A 20,786-nucleotide genomic window follows, 5' to 3' on the forward strand; every position below is an offset into this window, starting at 1 on the left:
GTGGTTATAATATATGCATTTGCCAAATTTCTTTTTGTAATACCCAAAAGAAAATTGTACTAAACTACTAATACATTCTGGAGGTTTTTGCTGGTATCTGTTTTTGTTTTTTTTTTTTTTTTTTTTTTTTCTAGCCCAAGGATGTTCACCGATGCAGGACAATTCCATATTTTTTGACACCATCATCAACAACAGCTGGAGGCAGGGCTAATTAAATTCAACGTCTCCTGCAACACCAACGGTTGTTTCCTCTATGTAGGAACTTTACGAGTTTGCATGCTCAGGTCCTCTTGTAGAGAAACTGGGTTTGACCCCAAAAAAATTGCAGACTTTTCATAAGTGGTTAAAATGTGGGCTTTACCTCTGCAAATTATTTTAATTCAATGAACTTAACCTATCAATCCCTCAAAAAGCCAGATTTTATCACTTGTATATACCGGTGTTCTTCTGGTGTGAAGATCAAATTTTCCATCATAGGTCAATGTTCAAGGTTGCAGAAGATATCACTCTTTTAGTGGTATAGATATCCTTTTGGACATATCGTTTTCCTTATTCCCTGATCACTGTCCATAAGTGTGTTTGCATAAGCAGCTCATATAGATAATTTCTGTTTGTGGTACAGATTGGTTTCGCTGCTCCACAAGGAAGTGGGAAGACTACACTTATTTTTGCTCTAGATTATCTTTTACGATGCACTGGAAGGTTGGTTGCAAACTAGTGCAATATTTTATATAAAATTTCCTTTTTAGAGTGAAGACTATATGAAAAATATGGAGTTTCTGAAGCTATAATTAATCTTAGGAATTCTGCAACAATATCAATGGATGATTTCTATTTGATAGCTGAGGATCAAGTAATGATCATTTGTAGTTCATTTAAGTATTTTCCCCTTCTTCAACTCAAAATTTTGTTTATGGTTTGATTTTATTGTAGGCTGAACTGCGATAAGAAAATCCTGGAAATGCACTTTTAGAGGTAGCAATTGAAATTAATGCCTTCCGTTTGATATTTTAATATTCTTCTCCTTAACTTGTTAAAAGTAGATATAAGGGATTTGTTCTTTCAATTTTTGTCAATTTCTGCCTTCATCAGCTTCGGAGGAATGCTAGAAGCCATTGTTAGACAGTCTTTGTATGCCTTTAGCTTCAATCAGAATGATGTACTTTTGACATTTATTGTAAATGAATAAAATGCATATTTGATTCATGTTCTTGTGGTTTGTTTCTGTGTTATACCCTTAAACTGAACACTTAATGAGACTCGTGTTAGTTTAGAATGTTCATAGCTGGTGGGTCGGTCTGGGGAGACCTATCCTGACAAGGCTGACACTGATGTGCCACCAAGTCGGTTGGGGTGACCTGTCTCAGCTGCCAGGGTGAGACCCAAGGCACATGCAGCGTAGAATTAATTAATTCTTTGAACCGGACCAGATTTCCAATGTTGCCCTGGACCTTGGAGATTGATGGGTAAAACTGGAAAGTTACACTTGACCCCTAGACTCGATTATGATACTGCACTAGGTGTCGGATTGGACTGTCTTTGATATGCCAATCAGTGAGATCCTTAGCGGGGGTATGTTGGGACAGTTTGAGAATTCATCTGAGTAGGTGATCATAGTGACAGGATCAGCCCCTTTGTTGGACAAAGGTAATGATCGGGGATGCACTCTCTCTGATGGAATCCAAGACTGTCGACAACCGATTTTAATCGTAGAGATTTGTTTTGCAAAATATATTTTATATGAGATATAAAAGTATATATATATATATTACGGTTTCTAAAATGTTTGCAAAAGGTTTTAATTCTCGGGATCCACATAAGCAGAGAGTGCAACACTGTTCCTTGCAGTCGAGGGAGAGGTCCTCTCTTGTCGGGCAGTGTTTGATCATTATGGCTAAGAGGTTAAGTGTAAGGCCACTAGGGGTAATACCTGATGGACTAATCTTGCATCTGCCCACAGTCCTTGGGTTTTTATAAGGTGGCTTGGCCCAGGGACCACTTAATGTAAGTGTTGGGCCCAATAGAGGCCCATGTGATGGGTTTCAGGGGGTGCATTGTCCACAACAGTATATTCGGCCAGGCCTTGTAACAAAGGCTGGGCCGAACCTATGTGGCTGATGTGTAGATCAATGCTTGGGTCCCACGCCATACAAGGAAGCCCAACTAGGTAGCAGTTTGGAAGCAGTTTGAACACACAGACTTATTGGGCTTAAAGCCCATTTCGAACTGGCTTGTTTTAATTAGTTAAATAGAGGGGGCGGATTTGGGATTAAATTAGTTGATAGGATAAAGTCCCACTCTATCCACTCAAAGAGACCAGATCTGAATTTAGATCTGGAAACCTCCTGATAAGATCAAGAGAAGGCTGATATAATCTACAAATAAGATAAGGGTCTTATCCTTATCACTTAAAGAGAGTCCAAATTCAGATAATGATCTGAATTAGGAAACTCCTGATAGGATCAGGAGCTGATCTCTTTAAGCTTGTAAAGACTGGAGGGGGCGAACAATCCATATCATCCAAGCATCTAGAGATCAAATCTCAAACAACCAAGAAAGAAGATATCTGTGCCATCTCCTGCTCTTGCGTTCTCCTCCAGTTGCCGCCTCACTGCTAGTTCGATCTCCTTGGTGGGAGAAGATCAAGAAGTGTTCTTGATATCAGTCTTTGGAGAAAGGCTGATAGGAAGTTGTGTTCACTGCCTCCATTGGATTCTTCCTGAAGAGTTTGGTTCGTGGGACGGACCCTGCTGATTCTGCTCCTCCATCCACTGTGTCATCTTCAGTGGGAGCAGTCTTTAGTGATATTCTTTGGGCATGAACACCTCCATTGAGAGATACTATTTCTCTATATCAGGTATATCCCTCTCCTACTATTTCGTTTCAAATCTGGTTCGATTTATGGTTCAAGATTGATCATTGAAAAATATGATTTTTCTAAAATAGGGAATACGATTCCTAATTGAAGGGAGAAAATTTTTGAAATTCGCCCACCCTATTCTGCAAGTTTTGGGCATCCATCTGATGGATCTCTCACTCCCTTCGGCCATGATCTTCATCTCTCTATTGAAAGACTGATGGACCTGTGCAGATTGACAAAAGAAAGTATGTATGTCTCAACAGTCTGCATTACTGCCTTTGATGATTTCTATGGCTCAGTTTGGAAAGAGTGCAAATACAAATAGATACTGTACAATGCAAAATTGACACTATACATATTTGTATTTGCACCCTTCCCGAACTAAGAAAGCATTGATTTATTCATGTTCCAAATAATGGAGTTTTCCTTTCTTTATAAAAACATGGTATCCTGTCTGTAACAATGGGTTGTAAGCCATCCAGGCATGAGGATGAAGCTTCCACGTTACAACAAAGCAAGCAGAAAATTATCATCAGCCCTTTTCTTTATTTTTGAAGATTCTTTATGAGTTTAAGATTATATATTGATAGGGTATACATCTCTCTATACAGTCTGCGTTTGGTGGAAGAGGTGACAGATCTGATCCTTCAACATGGCCAGAGGTTGAAGGGCCACTAGCAGTAAGATAGTGATCTTCAGTTTTTTGATTATTAAAGGTTATGTTTGGATAAGCTTCACATTTGAGTTTTGGGCTGTGGGAAACCAAAATGTGACAAAAAGTGTTTTAAGTGTTCAGTAAGTATGCCTTTAAAAAAAAACATAATCTAAACTAAAGTCCCAAAACAATTTTAAGCCCCAAAACACAAACCTTAGAATTGGGGCTTTAAAAAACACAACTCCTGAAGCTTATCCAATAGAAAGCTTACTGAATCAATAATTTTCCATTCTGTCTCATTATTGTTTTGCCCTTTGGATGGTTTAGGCTATTTTGTTTGAAGGTTGGATGCTTAATTTTAAACCCCTTGAAAGGGAAGTAGTCAAGGCCATCGATCCACATGTTTGGACTGGTCAATTTGTTTGTTTCAATTATGGCTGAGTTTGGAGGAGTACAAATACAAATATATAGAGTGCAAAACCTTGTATTTTGTATGTATTTGCACTGCATATATTTTCATTTGTATTCCATCCAAACTCAGCCTAATGTTTTATTTCTAAGGCTCTCATTTTGTATATAGGTTTGAAGATTTTGGATCTAAGATGGTTTTAGTTGTGTGCAGCTAGTGGTTGTTAACGAAGACCTTGAGGCTTATTATGATGCATGGGACAAGTTTGTTAAGTCATGGATGGTAATCAAGGTCAAGGACCCAAGTTGTGTCTGAGTGGCGATTGCAGGTATATGTGTTATCCATGAACATTAATACTGCAAGGTCCGAAAGCACCTCTCAAAGTACAACTGCCACCACATACACGACACAGTTGGAGCAAGAGAACCAACAACTTTGGGCAAAGGTGGACAATCTTCAATCGGACATGGTGAACCTGAATTCACACGTGCTACATTTGCAATCCTTCATGGAGCGGATGGCACAATAATATGGCATGCCTATGCCTGATCCATTCCCCACACTCAACATAGTTCAGGTATGGCTATCACAAAAACGATAGACATTTCCCAGATATTTATCTTGTTTCTGTTAGACAGTTTTGTATGCCCTTAGCTTCAATCAGAATGATGTACTTTATGAGTTTATTGTAAATAAATAAAGATACATATTTGATTCATGTTCCCTTGGTATGTTTCTGTGTAATACCCTTAAACTGGACACTTAATGAGACTCGTGTTAGTTTAGAATGTTCAAAGCCAGTGGGTCGGTCTGGGGAGACCTATCCTGACAAGGCTGACACTGTAGTGCCACCAAGTCGGTTGGGGTGGCCTGTCTCAGCTGCCAGGGTGAGACCCTAGGCACATACAGTGTAGGATTCATTGAACCTATGAACTGGACCAGATTTCCAGTATTGCCCTGGACCTTGGAGATTGATGGGCAAAACTGGAAAGTAACACCCGACCCCTAGACTCGATTATGATACTGCACTAGGTGTCGGATTGGGCTGTCTTTGATGTACCAATCAGTGAGATCCTTAGCGGGGGTCAAAACCTGGGTATGTTGGGACAGTCCGAGAATTCATCTGAGTGGGTGATCATAGTGATAGGATCAGCCCCTTTGTCGGACAAAGGTAATGATCGGGGATGCACTCTCACTGATGGAAACCAAGACTGCCGGCAGCCGATTTCAACCGTTGAGATTTGTTTTTGCAAAATATATTTTATATCAGATATAAAAGTATATATATTATGGTTTCTAAATTGTTTGCAAGAAGGTTTTAATTCCCGGGATCCATATAAGTGGAGAGTGCAACACTGTTCCTTGCAGCCGGGGGAGAGGTCCTCTCTTGTCGGGCAGTGTATGATCATTATGGGCTGAGAGGTCAAGTGTAAGACCATTGAGGATAATACCTGATGGGCTAATCTTGCATCTGCCCATAGTCCCTGGGTGTTACAAGGTGGCTTGGCCCAGGGACCACTTAGTGTAAGTGTTGGGCCCATAGAGCCCATTTGATGGGTTTCAGGGGGTGCACTGTCATTAACAGTGTATTCGGCCAGGCCTTGTAACAAAGGCTGGGCCGAACCCATGTGGCTGATGTGTAGATCAATGCTTGGGTCCCACGCCATACAAGGAAGCCCAACTGGGCAGCAATTTGGAAGCTTTTTGAGTACATAACCTTAATGGGCCTTAAGCCCATTTCGAACTGGGCTGATTTGATCAGTCATTTAAAGGGGGCGAATTCTGAAGTGGGTCAGCTCAAAGGATTGGGCTTAGACCCTATCCACTCAGAGAGTCCAAGATCTAAATAAGATTTAGATCTGGAAACCTCCTAATTAGATTAGGAGACAGCTGATCTGATTTGCAGATAAGATAAGGATTATCCCTTATCACTAAGGGACTTCTAACCCAAATATGATTTGGATTAGCAACTCCTAATCTGATTAGGAGCTGATCCCTTTGAGATTATAAAAGGGGAAGGGGGCGGCAGCCTTTTACATCATCAACAGCATTCTTCTCTTAAAGAAAGAGAGATTGAGAGATTTCCTGCATACTGTGAATTCTCTCCTGCCGCCACCTTCCTGCCATTGCCATTCCTTCAGTTCGATCTCCAGTTCTTGGGAGCAATCAAGATTTGATCTTGATCTCAATCTTTTGGGAAAAGATTGGTTGGAGCTGTACTCACAAGCCGTCCAGTTGATTCTTGCGAAGGGTCAAGTTCTTTTGAAGAACATTGCTGATTCTGCTCCATCCTTCACTGTGCCATCCTCAGTGGGAGCAGATTTTGGATCCTTCCTTGGGCGTGAACACCTCCGTTGGGAGATAGTATTTCTCCGTATCAGGTATAATCCTCTCCCACTCCTTTTGGTTCAGATCCGGTTCAGTTTATGGTTCAAGATTGATCATTGAAAATATGATTTTCTAAATAGGGAATACGATTCCCAGTTGAAGGGAGAGATAAAACTTTTGAAATTCGCCCCTTATTCCACAATCTTTTGGGCGTCCATAGGATGGATCTCTCATCCCTTCAGTGGTATCAGAGCCAGGTTCAAATCTTGAACCAATTTGTTTCAGATCTGAACCTGCGCAAATGGGCAGAAGGTGTTCTACCCGATTTGCGCAGATATGGGTTTTGGGAAATTTTGTTCCCAAAATTAATGGGCGAATAATCTGAAATTAATTTTATATAAATCTGATTATTATTTAGAATTGTTCTTTATGATTTTCTTGATTTATGGGCTGTTCGTACAAGAGGAGATCGAAATCTTGGTTTGCGCAGGGAACCTGCAAGATTTGCAGTTTCCTGATTTATTTATTACATTTGGTCTGTAAATAATTTTTTTTTATTTTTAGACTCAATGTATAGGCATTCGATCTGATGTAATAATTAATAGAAATAGGATTTCTATTTTATTTTATTTTGGATCGAAGATGGCGGCGCAGAAAGGGAGAAATCGCCGAGAAGAAAATTTTGCAGATGGGAGAATCGCTATCTGCGATTTGCAGTTTGTGAAACTGCATTCTATGATCTAACCTCTGTTTTGTAGGATGGATTGTACGAACAGCCCTGATTGACTGATTGTTGTTTTTCTTTTATCAGTAATTAATTTCAGATTATTTTCTTGAATTAAAGATTTAATTAAAAAAATCAAACCCTAGACCCATTCGAACCAAGATTGGTTCAAACTGTTTGGACCAAATCTAGGGTTTAATCAAGGCTGAAAGTCAGCCCTAATTTTCCCACTAATGGGCCTAAGGATTGATATTTAATTGAATGGTTAATTCGGCCCAACCTGTAAAGGCCCAGTTTTAAACAGTTAAAACTGCTAAAAGCCCACTTAACCCTTAAAGCTATATGGGTTGAACCGTTCGGCCCATATACCTAGATAATGTTAATGGTTAATATTATGGATTTAAAATGGGCTTCAAATGGGCTTTACAGATGATTAATTGATTGGATCAATTTATCCCTGTAAGTGATGTATGGATGTGTGATGTGCTACGTACATGGGCCATAAGTACTTGGCCCATGCTCAATCGACAGTGGCTTTTTCGCACACCATGGCTGAATGCACATCATTGCCATGGTGTCCCTTTAGGTCATTGGATGACCTCCCTTAGTGGTGGGCCCCACACCTCATCATGAGGCCTCGTGCGGAACCCTAGCCGATTTAGGCCCACCAAAATCTGGCTTTATGAAAGTCAGTGGGAGCAACTTTGGTTTAACCTAAAGATAAAACTAGGGCGTAATTATCTGTTCCCTTCAGATAATATGAGTGCACGTGATAGGGAGATTCATATGATGAACTCTCTAAAGGCCTTCCATCATTAGCACATGGATGGGTCCTTCAGTAATGAGGAAACGCACCAGAAAATGGGCTATCCATTTGCTGTTGGGCTTGTCTAAGTGTTTCATAAGATGATAGCGGCGTCATAGACCGATGTGGGAGGGGCTTCACTAGAAAATGGGAACTCTCTCACGGTACCTTGGCGTTCACGAACATGATGGGTAAGCACTCACTGGACAGAAAGGTTTACCTGAAAACGGCTCTGAACCTTGTCTGACAGAGGCCAAAGGGAAAACTCATATGATGAGTGGATATGATCCTTCACAGAAAGGTGGTGGGGTTATGCAGCTGAAACAGTTGGCCTCATGCACCCTATGTGATTTCCCACATTTCCAGAGACAACCCATAGTCTCCGTCACTGAGAAAGGAGGGAAATCTCAGAGACGAATAAATGGAAATGGATCGTAGATTAAAATCCATATCTATGAAATGAACATGAATCAAATTAGGTCGTGGACTGATGTTTGCTCTTTTATCAGAAAATGGAAAACGGATCATTTGCAAAGCTACTTGATGATAACAAGTTGAAAGGCCCAAACTGTGCTGACTGGTACAGGAACCTTTTGTTGGTCTTGACCTCTGAGAGATTGGTCAAGGTAGCCAAGAATCCTGCCCCGGACCGTCCGGGAGATAGGGCTTCTGAGGCCCGAAGAAGAGAATACCAAGAATGGGAGGAGAAAAACTCCCTTGCCCGCTGCTATATCATTGCCTCCTTGGACAATCCAATTCAGAGGCAGTTCAATCAGATCGAACTTGCTAAATACGTATTGGACAGTCTTAGGACAATGTACGAAGAGCAGAATCGTTCTACTTGGCAGAAGGTCTTGAAACAGTTCATGACCGTGTAGATGACCAAGGGCCAACAAGTTCACGACCATTGTCTCCGGATGATGGGCTATATCAACGAACTAGAGGCTCTTGGATCCGGGCTGGATCTGGTGACTCAGATCGATGCTATTCTCAACTCTCTGCCTCCATCCTTTAATCCATTCATCATGAACTACAACATGAACAAGCTGAACGTCAGCTTGCAAGAACTCAGCAATATGTTGCAGAGGGCCGAAGAATTGATTAAAAAGGATGAGCCCATTGCCATGCTTGTTGAAACTGGCAAATCGGGCAATAAAAGGAAGGCAAAGAGAAAGCCCCAGAAAAAGGCTGCCAAACCCAAGAAACAGAGGAAGGACAAGGCATCAGATGCCTGTCATTTTTGCAAGAAGACCGGCCACTGGAAAAGGAATTGTCCTACCTACCTGGAATCCAAGAAAGGTAACTTCGAAACTTGTGTTATAGAAACCAATTTGTTGGTAGCTTTTGCGTCCTGGTGTATTGACTCCGGGGCTTCAACTCACTGCAGGGGTTCAAGGTAAGCAGAAGGCTGAGTGAAGGAGAAGTAACACTTTACTTGGGGACTGCTGCAACTGTTGCAGCCGCGGCCATAGGAACCGTGGAATTATGTTTCAGAGAAGGAATAATTGTACTCAAAGATTGCCTTTATGTACAAAATTTAAGAAGAAATTTGATTTCTGTCTCAAAACTGTGTGCAGATGGTTATTCTATCTTCTTTAGTAATACGATTACTATTAAAAGAAACAACAGATTCATCGCATACAGGGAACTGGAGAACGGTCTCTATGTTCTACATCCTTCTCTAGAAACTAACATAACCGAAACTACGTCGGCTGAAATCCCCAAGAAAAGAGCCCGCGATACAGTTAATCCCACGTGTCTGTGGCATTACCGACTTGGCCACATCGGTGTTGACTGAATCACAAGATTGGTAAAGGATGGTCCTTTAGATTTTCTAACTGTAGAAGATCTTCCCACTTGTGAGCCTTGCCTACAAGGCAAGATGACGAAACAGCCATTTAACGGTAAGCCTGAAAGATGTACAGGCACACTTGACCTAATACATACTGATGTATGTGGTCCCCTGAGTGTTAGGACACGAAATCAACACGTGTATTTCATCACCTTCACAGATGATTTTTCACGATATGGTTACGTGTACCTAATGAGACACAAGTCTGAATCCTTTGAAAAGTTCAAAGAGTTTAGACAAGAGGTCGAGAAATAGTTAGGGAGAGAAATTAAAGCCCTTCGATCCGATCGAGGTGGCGAATATCTCTCTGACGAATTCAGGGACTACTTAAAGGACAATGGGATAGTATCACAATTAGCTCCTCCTGCTACACCACAACTTAACGGTGTTTCAGAGAGGAGGAATAGGACCTTATTAGATATGGTCCAGTCGCTTCTCATACACTCAGAGTTACCCACATCCTTTTGGGGTTACGCATTAGAGACTGCGATTTACGTGCTGAATCGGGTTCCAACCAAATCGGTTCCGAATACTCCATATGAACTTTGGACCGAAAAGAAACGAAGTGTCAGACACTTGAAGATTTGGGGTTGTCCAGCACACGTTAAAAGAACAAGTGCAGACAAATTGGAATCTAAGACCAGTCGTTGCCTATTTGTAGGCTACCCAAAAGGCTCTGTAGGTTACCTTTTCTATGACCCAAGTGAGCAGAAAGTGTTCTGCAGTCGAAATGCACAATTCTTGGAAACCGACTATATCCTGGACACCCATCGTCAGGAAGTTGTTCTTGATGAGGAGAGCTCAGGAGCAGTGGGAGATGTCCCACAAGTTCCAGGTAGTGACCAACTTAGAAGATCAACTCGGGCATCCAGGCCACCAGTCCGTTATGGTTATGACCAGGATAGTTACCTGGTGGAAACCTTGACTAGTGAGGAGGATCCCGTAACTTACGCGGAAGCTATGTTGGACATAGATTCCCAGAAGTGGGTGGAGGCCATGAGGGCAGAGATGGACTCAATGGAGACCAATGGAGTCTGGACTCTAGTAGATCCGCCCTCCGGGGTAAAGGCAATCGGTTGCAAATGGATTTACAAGAGGAAGAAGGGCCCCGATGGTAAAGTTGAGACCTTCAAGGCTCGTCTGGTGGCGAAAGGGTACACTCAGAAAAGAGGGCATCGATTATGAGGAAACCTTTTCGCCTGTGGCCATGCTTAAATCCATTAGGATCCTGCTAGCTGTAGCAGCATACCATGATTATGAGATTTGGCAGATGGATGTCAAAACTGCATTCCTGAATGGAGATCTTGCTGAAGATATCTATATGCAGCAGCCTTAAGGCTTCGTTGCTGCAGGTCAGGAAACCATGGTATGTAAACTTAACAGATCCATATATGGACTTAAGCAAGCTTCTAGAAGTTGGAACATCCGTTTTAACTCTGCTGTCAAAACGTTTGATTTCGAGCAGAATCCGGATGAACCCTGTGTCTACAGGAAGTACAGTGGGGATAAGGTTACCTTCTTGGTTCTGTATGTAGATGACATTCTACTCATTGGGAATGATGTAGGAATGTTAACTACGGTGAAAGTATGGCTTTCACAGCAACTCTCCATGAAAGATCTTGGAGAAGCCTCCTATATACCGGGTCTTCGACTCTATAGAGATAGATCGAAGCGGATAATAGGATTATCCCAATCTGCTTACATTGACAAAATAGTCAAGAGATACAGCATGGAAAACTCCAAGAAAGGAAACGTTCCTTTCAGGCACGGAGTCACTCTCTCCAAGAAGATGTCTCCTAAGACTCCTGAGGAGATAGATGGCATGAAAAACGTTCCTTATGCCTCAGCCGTAGGGAGCATCATGTATGCCATGCTGTGCACTCGTCTTGACAAAGCTTAGGCAGTGAGTGTAGTAAGCAGATTTCAGGCCAACCCAGGGCAGGAGCATTGGACTACTGTGAAAAACATACTTAAGTACCTTCGAAGGACAAAAGAGTTTTGTCTAGTATTCGACGGTAGCTCACTACAGATCCAAGGGTTTACAGATGCCGATTTCCAGTCAGACCCAGATAATAGAAAGTCTACATCTGGATATGTTTTCACGATAGGATCGTGTGCTGTTTGCTGGAAAAGCAGCAAACAGGGGTCCACTGCAGACTCCACGACCGAGGCCGAGTACATTGCCGCAAGTGAGGCTGCCAAAGAAGCCGTGTGGATGAAGAAGTTCATTCACGAGTTGGGAGTAGTTCCATCCAGCACATTACCCATCCCATTGTTGTGTGACAACAATGGAGCCATTGCTCAGGCTAAGGAGCCACGAGCCCACTCGAAGTCGAAGCACATCGAGAGGAAGTACCACGTACTGCGGGAGATTGTTGGTAGAGGGGACATCCTGATTCAGAAGGTAGCGTCAGCGGAAAATGTAGCAGACCCATTGACAAAGCCACTATCACAGAAAGTGTTTGAGAAACACGTGGAAAGCATGGGACTCCGGCTAGAACCAGATTGGACCTAAGTGCAAGTGGGAGCTGTTAGACAGTTTTGTATGCCCTTAGCTTCAATCAGAATGATGTACTTTATGAGTTTATTGTAAATAAATAAAGATACATATTTGATTCATGTTCCCTTGGTATGTTTCTGTGTAATACCCTTAAACTGGACACTTAATGAGACTCGTGTTAGTTTAGAATGTTCACAGCCAGTGGGTCGGTCTGGGGAGACCTATCCTGACAAGGCTGACACTGTAGTGCCACCAAGTCGGTTGGGGTGGCCTGTCTCAGCTGCCAGGGTGAGACCCTAGGCACATACAGTGTAGGATTCATTGAACCTATGAACTGGACCAGATTTCCAGTATTGCCCTGGACCTTGGAGATTGATGGGCAAAACTGGAAAGTAACACCCGACCCCTAGACTCGATTATGATAATGCACTAGGTGTCGGATTGGGCTGTCTTTGATGTACCAATCAGTGAGATCCTTAGCGGGGGTCAAAACCTGGGTATGTTGGGACAGTCCGAGAATTCATCTGAGTGGGTGATCATAGTGACAGGATCAGCCCCTTTGTCGGACAAAGGTAATGATCGGGGATGCACTCTCACTGATGGAAACCAAGACTGCCGGCAGCCGATTTCAACCGTTGAGATTTGTTTTTGCAAAATATATTTTATATCAGATATAAAAGTATATATATTATGGTTTCTAAATTGTTTGCAAGAAGGTTTTAATTCCCGGGATCCATATAAGTGGAGAGTGCAACACTGTTCCTTGCAGCCGGGGGAGAGGTCCTCTCTTGTCGGGCAGTGTATGATCATTATGGGCTGAGAGGTCAAGTGTAAGACCATTGAGGATAATACCTGATGGGCTAATCTTGCATCTGCCCACAGTCCCTGGGTGTTACAAGGTGGCTTGGCCCAGGGACCACTTAGTGTAAGTGTTGGGCCCATAGAGCCCATTTGATGGGTTTCAGGGGGTGCACTGTCATTAATAGTGTATTCGGCCAGGCCTTGTAACAAAGGCTGGGCCGAACCCATGTGGCTGATGTGTAGATCAATGCTTGGGTCCCACGCCATACAAGGAAGCCCAACTGGGCAGCAATTTGGAAGCTTTTTGAGTACATAACCTTAATGGGCCTTAAGCCCATTTCGAACTGGGCTGATTTGATCAGTCATTTAAAGGGGGCGAATTCTAAAGTGGGTCAGCTCAAAGGATTGGGCTTAGACCCTATCCACTCAGAGAGTCCAAGATCTAAATAAGATTTAGATCTGGAAACCTCCTAATTAGATTAGGAGACAGCTGATCTGATTTGCAGATAAGATAAGGATTATCCCTTATCACTAAGGGACTTCTAACCCAAATATGATTTGGATTAGCAACTCCTAATCTGATTAGGAGCTGATCCCTTTGAGATTATAAAAGGGGAAGGGGGCGGCAGCCTTTTACATCATCAACAGCATTCTTCTCTTAAAGAAAGAGAGATTGAGAGATTTCCTGCATACTGTGAATTCTCTCCTGCCGCCACCTTCCTGCCATTGCCATTCCTTCAGTTCGATCTCCAGTTCTTGGGAGCAATCAAGATTTGATCTTGATCTCAATCTTTTGGGAAAAGAATGGTTGGAGCTGTACTCACAAGCCGTCCAGTTGATTCTTGCGAAGGGTCAAGTTCTTTTGAAGAACATTGCTGATTCTGCTCCATCCTTCACTGCGCCATCTTCAGTGGGAGCAGATTTTGAATCTTTCCTTGGGCGTGAACACCTCCGTTGGGAGATAGTATTTCTCCGTATCAGGTATAATCCTCTCCCACTCCTTTTGGTTCAAATCTGGTTCAGTTTATGGTTCAAGATTGATCATTGAAAATATGATTTTCTAAATAGGGAATACGATTCCCAGTTGAAGGGAGAGATAAAATTTTTGAAATTCGCCCCTTATTCCGCAATCTTTTGGGCGTCCATAGGATGGATCTCTCATCCCTTCAGTTTCTTGTGGACCTAAGAAAAAATTGAATTGCACAAACTACCAATTACATGTTAGAGAAGAGATTACTACTACTACTACTACTTAGAGGAGCATGAATGAAGCCTTTTAATGGGTCCTAATGAGCTCATGGGAAGAATTTTTTTTCTTTTGATTTCTGTGAATGACTGCTTATAACCATATTATACTGCAAAATGAATAGATTATTATAAGGTAGAAGTTGAATCAAACATAAATCAGAATTTGCACTTAAATTGATTAGTGCACTTCCATGCTTTTGTACCAATGCAAATGGAACTTGCATCGCAGGTCTTGAGACAAACCAAGCGAACATTATTTATCCAGTTGGGGTGAGGAGAAAAACCAATAGAAATCCAACATGAGATAACTAGGAAATTTTCCTAGGATTATCTATGTAAATAATTACAATATGTTTTTCTATGTGCCATTATAATTTCGGAAAAGTACGGAAAGGCCCAATGCAGATTTCTGATTTCCACTGCAGAGCTATAAACATTCAAAATGTCAAAAACCCTGGGCTGAACCGTCATTCTCCCTCATAATTTTCTTTGCTACTCTCTTTTATTTGTTTGGTTTACAAATTGTCTCCTGAATTTCGGTTTTCTTCCTTTCTGTATTCATCATTTTGTGGCTGGATTCAAATAGTTTGGTAGGATTATCATATTTGTTTTTATTTTTCCAAAATTCTATCACAGTTTTAGATTCAAATCTTATTTGCTATGAAGGTTTCTTCTATCTAGCAAACCTCAAGTGAGCTAAGTAGTTATATAATAGTTATAGGCTTGTATCTAGCTCATTTCATAGTAAGAAGGTTGTTTTTCTTTTATATTTTTTATTCTTTTCCTCTATTAAGAGAAAACTATTTCCTTGATATTCCCTTTTCTAATTAATTTTATTACTGTTGTTTTAGAGGCTTCAACTGCATGCTAGATACTGCCATGCATAAACAGTCAAACATCCCATCATATATTTCCCTTACTCATGCTAGCTAGCAGGCGTATCCCTGCAGCCAAACACACCCTCACATTGACAATCTTGCTTAACTGTTTATATCTGTATACCGTGTCAAGTCAAGCCTTTCATGTGGGTGGGGGACCAAGGTAGTCCTAGCCCACGCATGTCTCAATCTCTGCCCTCTAATGGGGTCCTCCACCCAACAAAGATATCTAAGAGAGAGAGAAAGAGAGAAAAGTCCACGCCACATTTCAAAAAAAATCCCATAGTGTTTGCTAGCTGCTTCTCATAATCTCATCTCACCTGTCCAATCAAGAAAATACTACAAAAGAGACAAATTTGGGGAGGAATTTGAATTTCTTCCGCAATTAACTGTCCCACTCAACGAATTTGAATTTCCTTTTGTATTAAACAGTTTACATCAAACCAGTCTCCCTCACAAAGCACCCTCGTTCAATAAACCAGTCCTAGGAAAATAAATCCCCACCCTTCCCTTTCTTTCTCCAACCTTCTTGGCCCACTTCTCCTTCCAAAATCTGTTCCAGATTCAGTTGGGGACTTGGGATGGATGGAAATGGGTCGGGTCAGGTCAAGCTTCACAACCCCACAAAGCATCAGTACCATAAGACATGTTTCTGTACGAGAATTTTATGGTACCCAATATCATGAATTAAGTTGGATTGAGCTGTAAATTTTGCATTTCATGTTTTAGTGGAAGTGAGAACCACATTGATCCAGCAATTCAGAAAACCACTAGTTTCAGTGTTGGGATACAACATCACTTCCAGCTTTGTATAGAATCTCACAGTTTTATGGTAGTTCACCAATCTGGGACCTAAAATCACTGTTTTGTCAATTATAGAAATGCTCACATAGTTCTATGGTAGTTCACCAATCTACTATTCTTGCTTTTTATATGTGAATTATTATTTGGAGCAAAAAACCAGCATGATTTAATTGATGATCTCAACTATCTATTCTTACCCTCTTTATTTGAACCCTATGTTCATAATATTTAATTGATAAGAATGTTTGAATACACTGTTTTTCTGTGCAGAGCCATGGGTCGGAAAACATTTATGTTCCACTTAGAGATTTTGATTCCCATCATGCTGTTCTATCATCAAACCTAGTAAGATAAGCCAAATTTAATTTTATATCAACCAAGAAAAATTATGTTTATACTTTCAAATCTTTTAGCGAAAATTGTTGTCTTTTGTAAGACATTGAACCAGCATTTGGTAGAGGGTCTTCTTGTGCATATGTAACAAGTAGGGAGGAGAATACGAATGCAAACGGGAAATCCCTTCATTTTGGATGTTATTTTATCTTCTTTTTTGTTTAAACATAAATGTTTAATTGCAAGTATTAAAGTTTTTTATAATATTTTAATATATGTTTATATTGTCAAATAGAAAGTTATATGGATAAACATGATTAATTAGGTGTAAAGCAGGTGATTTAAATTAATTTGGATAGCTACAAAAATGAGCAAAATAGGAAAAAAAACAAAGAACTTTTGGTGACGTTTGTAGGTAGCGCAGGGAAAAAATATTGACGGCTTTTGACGATGTTTACAACCGTCGTCAAAAGTTATCAATATGTGGTTTGCTTATTTAGTTTGGCTCGATTTGTTTTTCATTTTGGTAACCAAATTTGAGTACCCCTATCTTTCATTGCTTGTGGCATGACATTTGCTTTTTGAGATGGAAAATGAAACATCAAATATGCCATGACCCATGCCTTTGGTTGTAGTGTGCTTGTTGTTTCTATGTCATTATTGAATAAAGGTCAATGGGGATGGTTGGTCATTGGTGTTATAGGCTGAACATTAGATTTTGGTCACTATGACCTGAATAAGATAATGTCGTAACACAAAAAAGGTTTCACTAAGAGGGGAGAAGAGAAGAAATCTGACTATTGGGTTGGGTTGGCTTTGAATCGGTTCAAGACTAGGTGGAACCAGTTCCAAACCGATAATAATTGAGACAATATACTCAGAACTAGAGTCAACTCATCAGTTCTGATTCCTAGAACCATAACCAACCTAATTAGTTAATGAACATTGGGTTCGTTAGGTCAAACCTGACCCATTGAATGTCGTATTTCTATGTAATATAAAATAACATATATATTATCTATAATATACATATAGTTAAATATATGTGGGTCAAGTTCAACATGCCAAGAGTTATAATAAGCGACCGAGGCACTCATTTTTTCAACTGGGTGGTAGAGGCTTTATTCAAGAAATACAACATCACCCATCGGGCTTCCACTGCATACCACCCCCAAACAAGTGGACAAGCTGAGGTATCCAACAGGGAGATCAAGTCCATACTTGAGAAAATGGTTAATCCAAAAAGTAAGGATTGGAGTTTGAGACTCGATGATGCACTATGGGCTTATCGCACAACTTACAAAACTCCTATAGGTATGTCCCCTTGTCGCCTAATATTTGGTAAGCCATGTCATCTCCCTGTTGAATTGGACCATAAAGCATACTGGGCAGTAAAGCAATGCAACATGCGCATGGATGAAGCGGGAAAACAAAGAAAGTTGCAGCTACAAGAGCTTGAAGAGATCCGCAATGATGCTTATGAGAGCTCCCAAATTTATAAGGAAAAGGCAAGAGTCTTTCATGACAGAATGATTTCAAGGAAAGATTTCTTAGTTGGTCAGAAGGTCCTCCTCTTCCATTCTAGACTTAAACATTTCCTTGGTAAGTTGCGATCTCGATGGGCTGGACCTTTCATCGTCACTAATATCCTACCTCATGGAGCAGTTGAAATTCAAAGTCCAACCACAACCAAGAAGTTCAAGGTAAATGGTCACCGCTTAAAACCCTTCTATGAAGGATTTCAAGTGTACGATGTGGAAGAGGTAGCTCTTGAAAGCCCAAAATATGCAAAATGATGCATGACCCCCTCACCCACCTTTTGCTGCAACAAAGTTCAGGGAAGTTCCCCTTATCTCTATATTGCTAAATTGCTATTTCTTTCTAACAATACTTGGATTAAGTGTGGGGGGGAGTATAGGATCTGATAAGTAGTATTTTTTTATTTTAGTTCAAAAAAAAAAAAAAAAACTCAACTCTTTTGAATTCAATTGAAACAATATTCTAGGAAAATTCTTGTGAACTTAGTAATGATGTACAATTAAGAAGTACACGACCTATCTGAAACCATTTCCTGTTAAGCTAGTCCTAAATTCAGGTTTAAGTAAATAGGGTGAATATTTTTGGTAGGATGGAGCATAAAATGCACCTACCAGCCAAGTAATTCAATAGTAGGATGGAGCATAAAATGCACTTACTAGCCAGCAATTCAAACAGTAGGATGGAGCATAAAATGCACCTACTGACCAAATAATCCTAAAAATGAGATGGAGCATAAAATGCACTCACTTCCACCAAGAAGAGAAAAAGAAAATAAAAGAGAGAGGAAATAAAAATGTTTTCCCTAGTTTATTACCTGGTTTGTAGTAGCAAAAATTGGATTGGTTGATGGATGAGTCATGTATAACTTGGTTGTATTGACTTAGCAGTTCGCAATAACCGACCTAGGATATTTGTGGAAAAAAGATGAAGGAAGATTGAGTTTAAAGTCTGGTAGAATAGTTTGCTTATCTTGCTTGAATTTTGTCTTGCCTGAGGACAGGCAAGGTCTAAGTGTGGGGGGATTTGATGAGAATGAAAATTATCATATTTTTATCCCTTAATATTCAATCTTTTATACTCATTTAGTGCCTAATTGGACTCACTATTCTTGTATTTCGATTTAGGGCATGAAAGGAGGCGTTAGGTGAAAAACAAGGCTAATCGGGTAATTTTGCACAGTTTCGGCGTTGCGTGGTAATTTTGGCATAACTCTCCCATCCAGACTCCAATTGAGATGATTCAAGATGCATTAGAAAGATAAAAACTTTACAAATTTCATGTTTTGAGTTTTGATAGATTCGGACTGCATCGAAGTCAAAATCGGGCCCGAAGTCTAAGAAAACTCGCAGAGAAGCCCCAGTTCGCTGGAGAAGACCAACCCAATTCAGCATGCAGTAGCAGGGCCCACTCATCATTCCTAATAGAATTCGACTAAGAGTCTTAATCAGATCTGATTTTTATTGTAATCTTAAAGAAAGAAAAGAGTTAGAGTCCAACTTAGTTAAGAGTTTCTATTTAGAGATAATGATAAGATTAGATCTGAATTAGGAAATAGGACTTTCTATTTTTGAGAAAGAGAACTCCTAAGAAGAGCTGAAAACTGCTCCCTCCTAAGGCTATATAAAGGGGGGCCGACTAGCACCCAGGCATCATCAAATCTTGGAAACAAGAATTCAGCAAGAAGGGAGAAAAGAAGCAGAATACGCCCCCCATCATCTGGAAGCTATAATTTCTACATGAAGTGTGTGTAAGCTTTTGATTTCTGGTTGAAAGGTTAGGGAAGCTTTGATTCTTAAACATTGTGAGATCTAATTGATTTTTATTTTAGTTCATTGCTTATGGGTATTGATATGTTTTCTCCGATTTCCTGTGAGGATTATTTTTATTGACTAAGCAAGAAGGATCCCTTGCTCATTCAATGAGAATAATCTATGGCCGATTGAACTTCCAATTTCGTATATGATTGGTAGGTCTAATCATGGTGACAACTAACATAAATTGATTATGGACAAGTTTTCAATTTATGTTAGGAGGATATATGATCTGGTTTAAACGGTCCGAGCTTGTGAGATCGTTGACTAGAATTGGGTCTCTCCCCTCTTAATGCTATTAATAGATTAAATCCTAAGAGCCTGTTTAGGACTGTCTATTAATAAGAGAAGCAATCAAAGAGCTTGTTTCAGTTGCCGAGAAATACGAGTAGAGGCTGGCTGTTAGAGTTTGTTAATGGCTATAACCAATTTATTCATAAACATATGAATTTATCCTTGCATCGATGATCAATGATAAGAATCAAGGTTGAACTTGTCCCTTCAACCAGAAGCTATCTCCCATCGATTTGATCCTTGCTTTATTTTATTTTATTTATTTTCCTTGCTTTTATAACAACCCCCCTATTTTATTTTCTCTTGGATATAAATCCACCCAATCTTTGTGGAGATGACCTTGCTCATCACTATCTACAAAAATATTTAATTTGAGCAAAACATTTATCTTTGGTAGGATTCGACACCCACCACTCCTAGTTGCTCTTCATTCTCTCCTCCTAGTTCTTTTTTATCCTTAGCAGCTAGATGGTCCATGAGAAAGAAGTCACTTCAAATTTCTAAAAGTTGTTTAGGAAAATTCTCTCAACCCCCTCAGATTCTTGAATTCCTACTCTCTACATTGCTAAACCATCTTCGCGCTCTATCAATATGAACATTGAGGACAATGTTTATGACATGTGTGGGGGAGGCTATAGTTATGCACCCGTATACATAAATGCATTGATAGGCCGCATAAACTGGTAAGCTCCTCGAAATTAATTGTTGTCTATAAAGTGAATTCACAAGAGAGAATATGATGAAGTTTGAGGAAAATTACTTGTAAGTGTTATAATTTGTTTCTATGACTTATTCAATTTTATCACAATATATGAGGATTAGGAAGTCGAATAGGATTTTCATCATGGCCAACACTAATTCTATTCATGTGTATAGTTGTACTTGATTGAAGTTTTAATGAACACTCGAGCATTTGGTGAACATCATGAACTGTTAATGCATGAA

General features: G+C 40.3%; 1 protein-coding gene and 1 pseudogene across 2 annotated transcripts; both read left to right on the forward strand.

The window, feature by feature from the left end:
* Positions 1-220: 220 nt before the first annotated feature.
* LOC148803695 (D-glycerate 3-kinase, chloroplastic-like) lies at positions 221-16,679 on the forward strand (annotated as a pseudogene). Its single transcript, XR_016082118.1, has 8 exons — positions 221-517; positions 623-702; positions 802-853; positions 934-2,857; positions 2,947-3,105; positions 3,472-3,540; positions 4,138-4,501; positions 16,135-16,679. The product of XR_016082118.1 is annotated as a D-glycerate 3-kinase, chloroplastic-like (transcript).
* A 747-nt stretch (positions 16,680-17,426) lies between these two features.
* LOC104591032 (uncharacterized) lies at positions 17,427-17,993 on the forward strand. The gene has a single exon (XM_010249831.1). The coding sequence runs from the start codon at positions 17,427-17,429 to the stop codon at positions 17,991-17,993; it is 567 nt and encodes a 188-aa protein (XP_010248133.1).
* The last annotated feature ends 2,793 nt before the right edge of the window (positions 17,994-20,786 follow it).

This window comes from Nelumbo nucifera, chromosome 1, assembly GCF_055504915.1.
Source record: "Nelumbo nucifera cultivar China Antique chromosome 1, China Antique-T2T, whole genome shotgun sequence".
In the NCBI taxonomy this organism is placed as follows: Eukaryota; Viridiplantae; Streptophyta; class Magnoliopsida; order Proteales; family Nelumbonaceae; genus Nelumbo; species Nelumbo nucifera.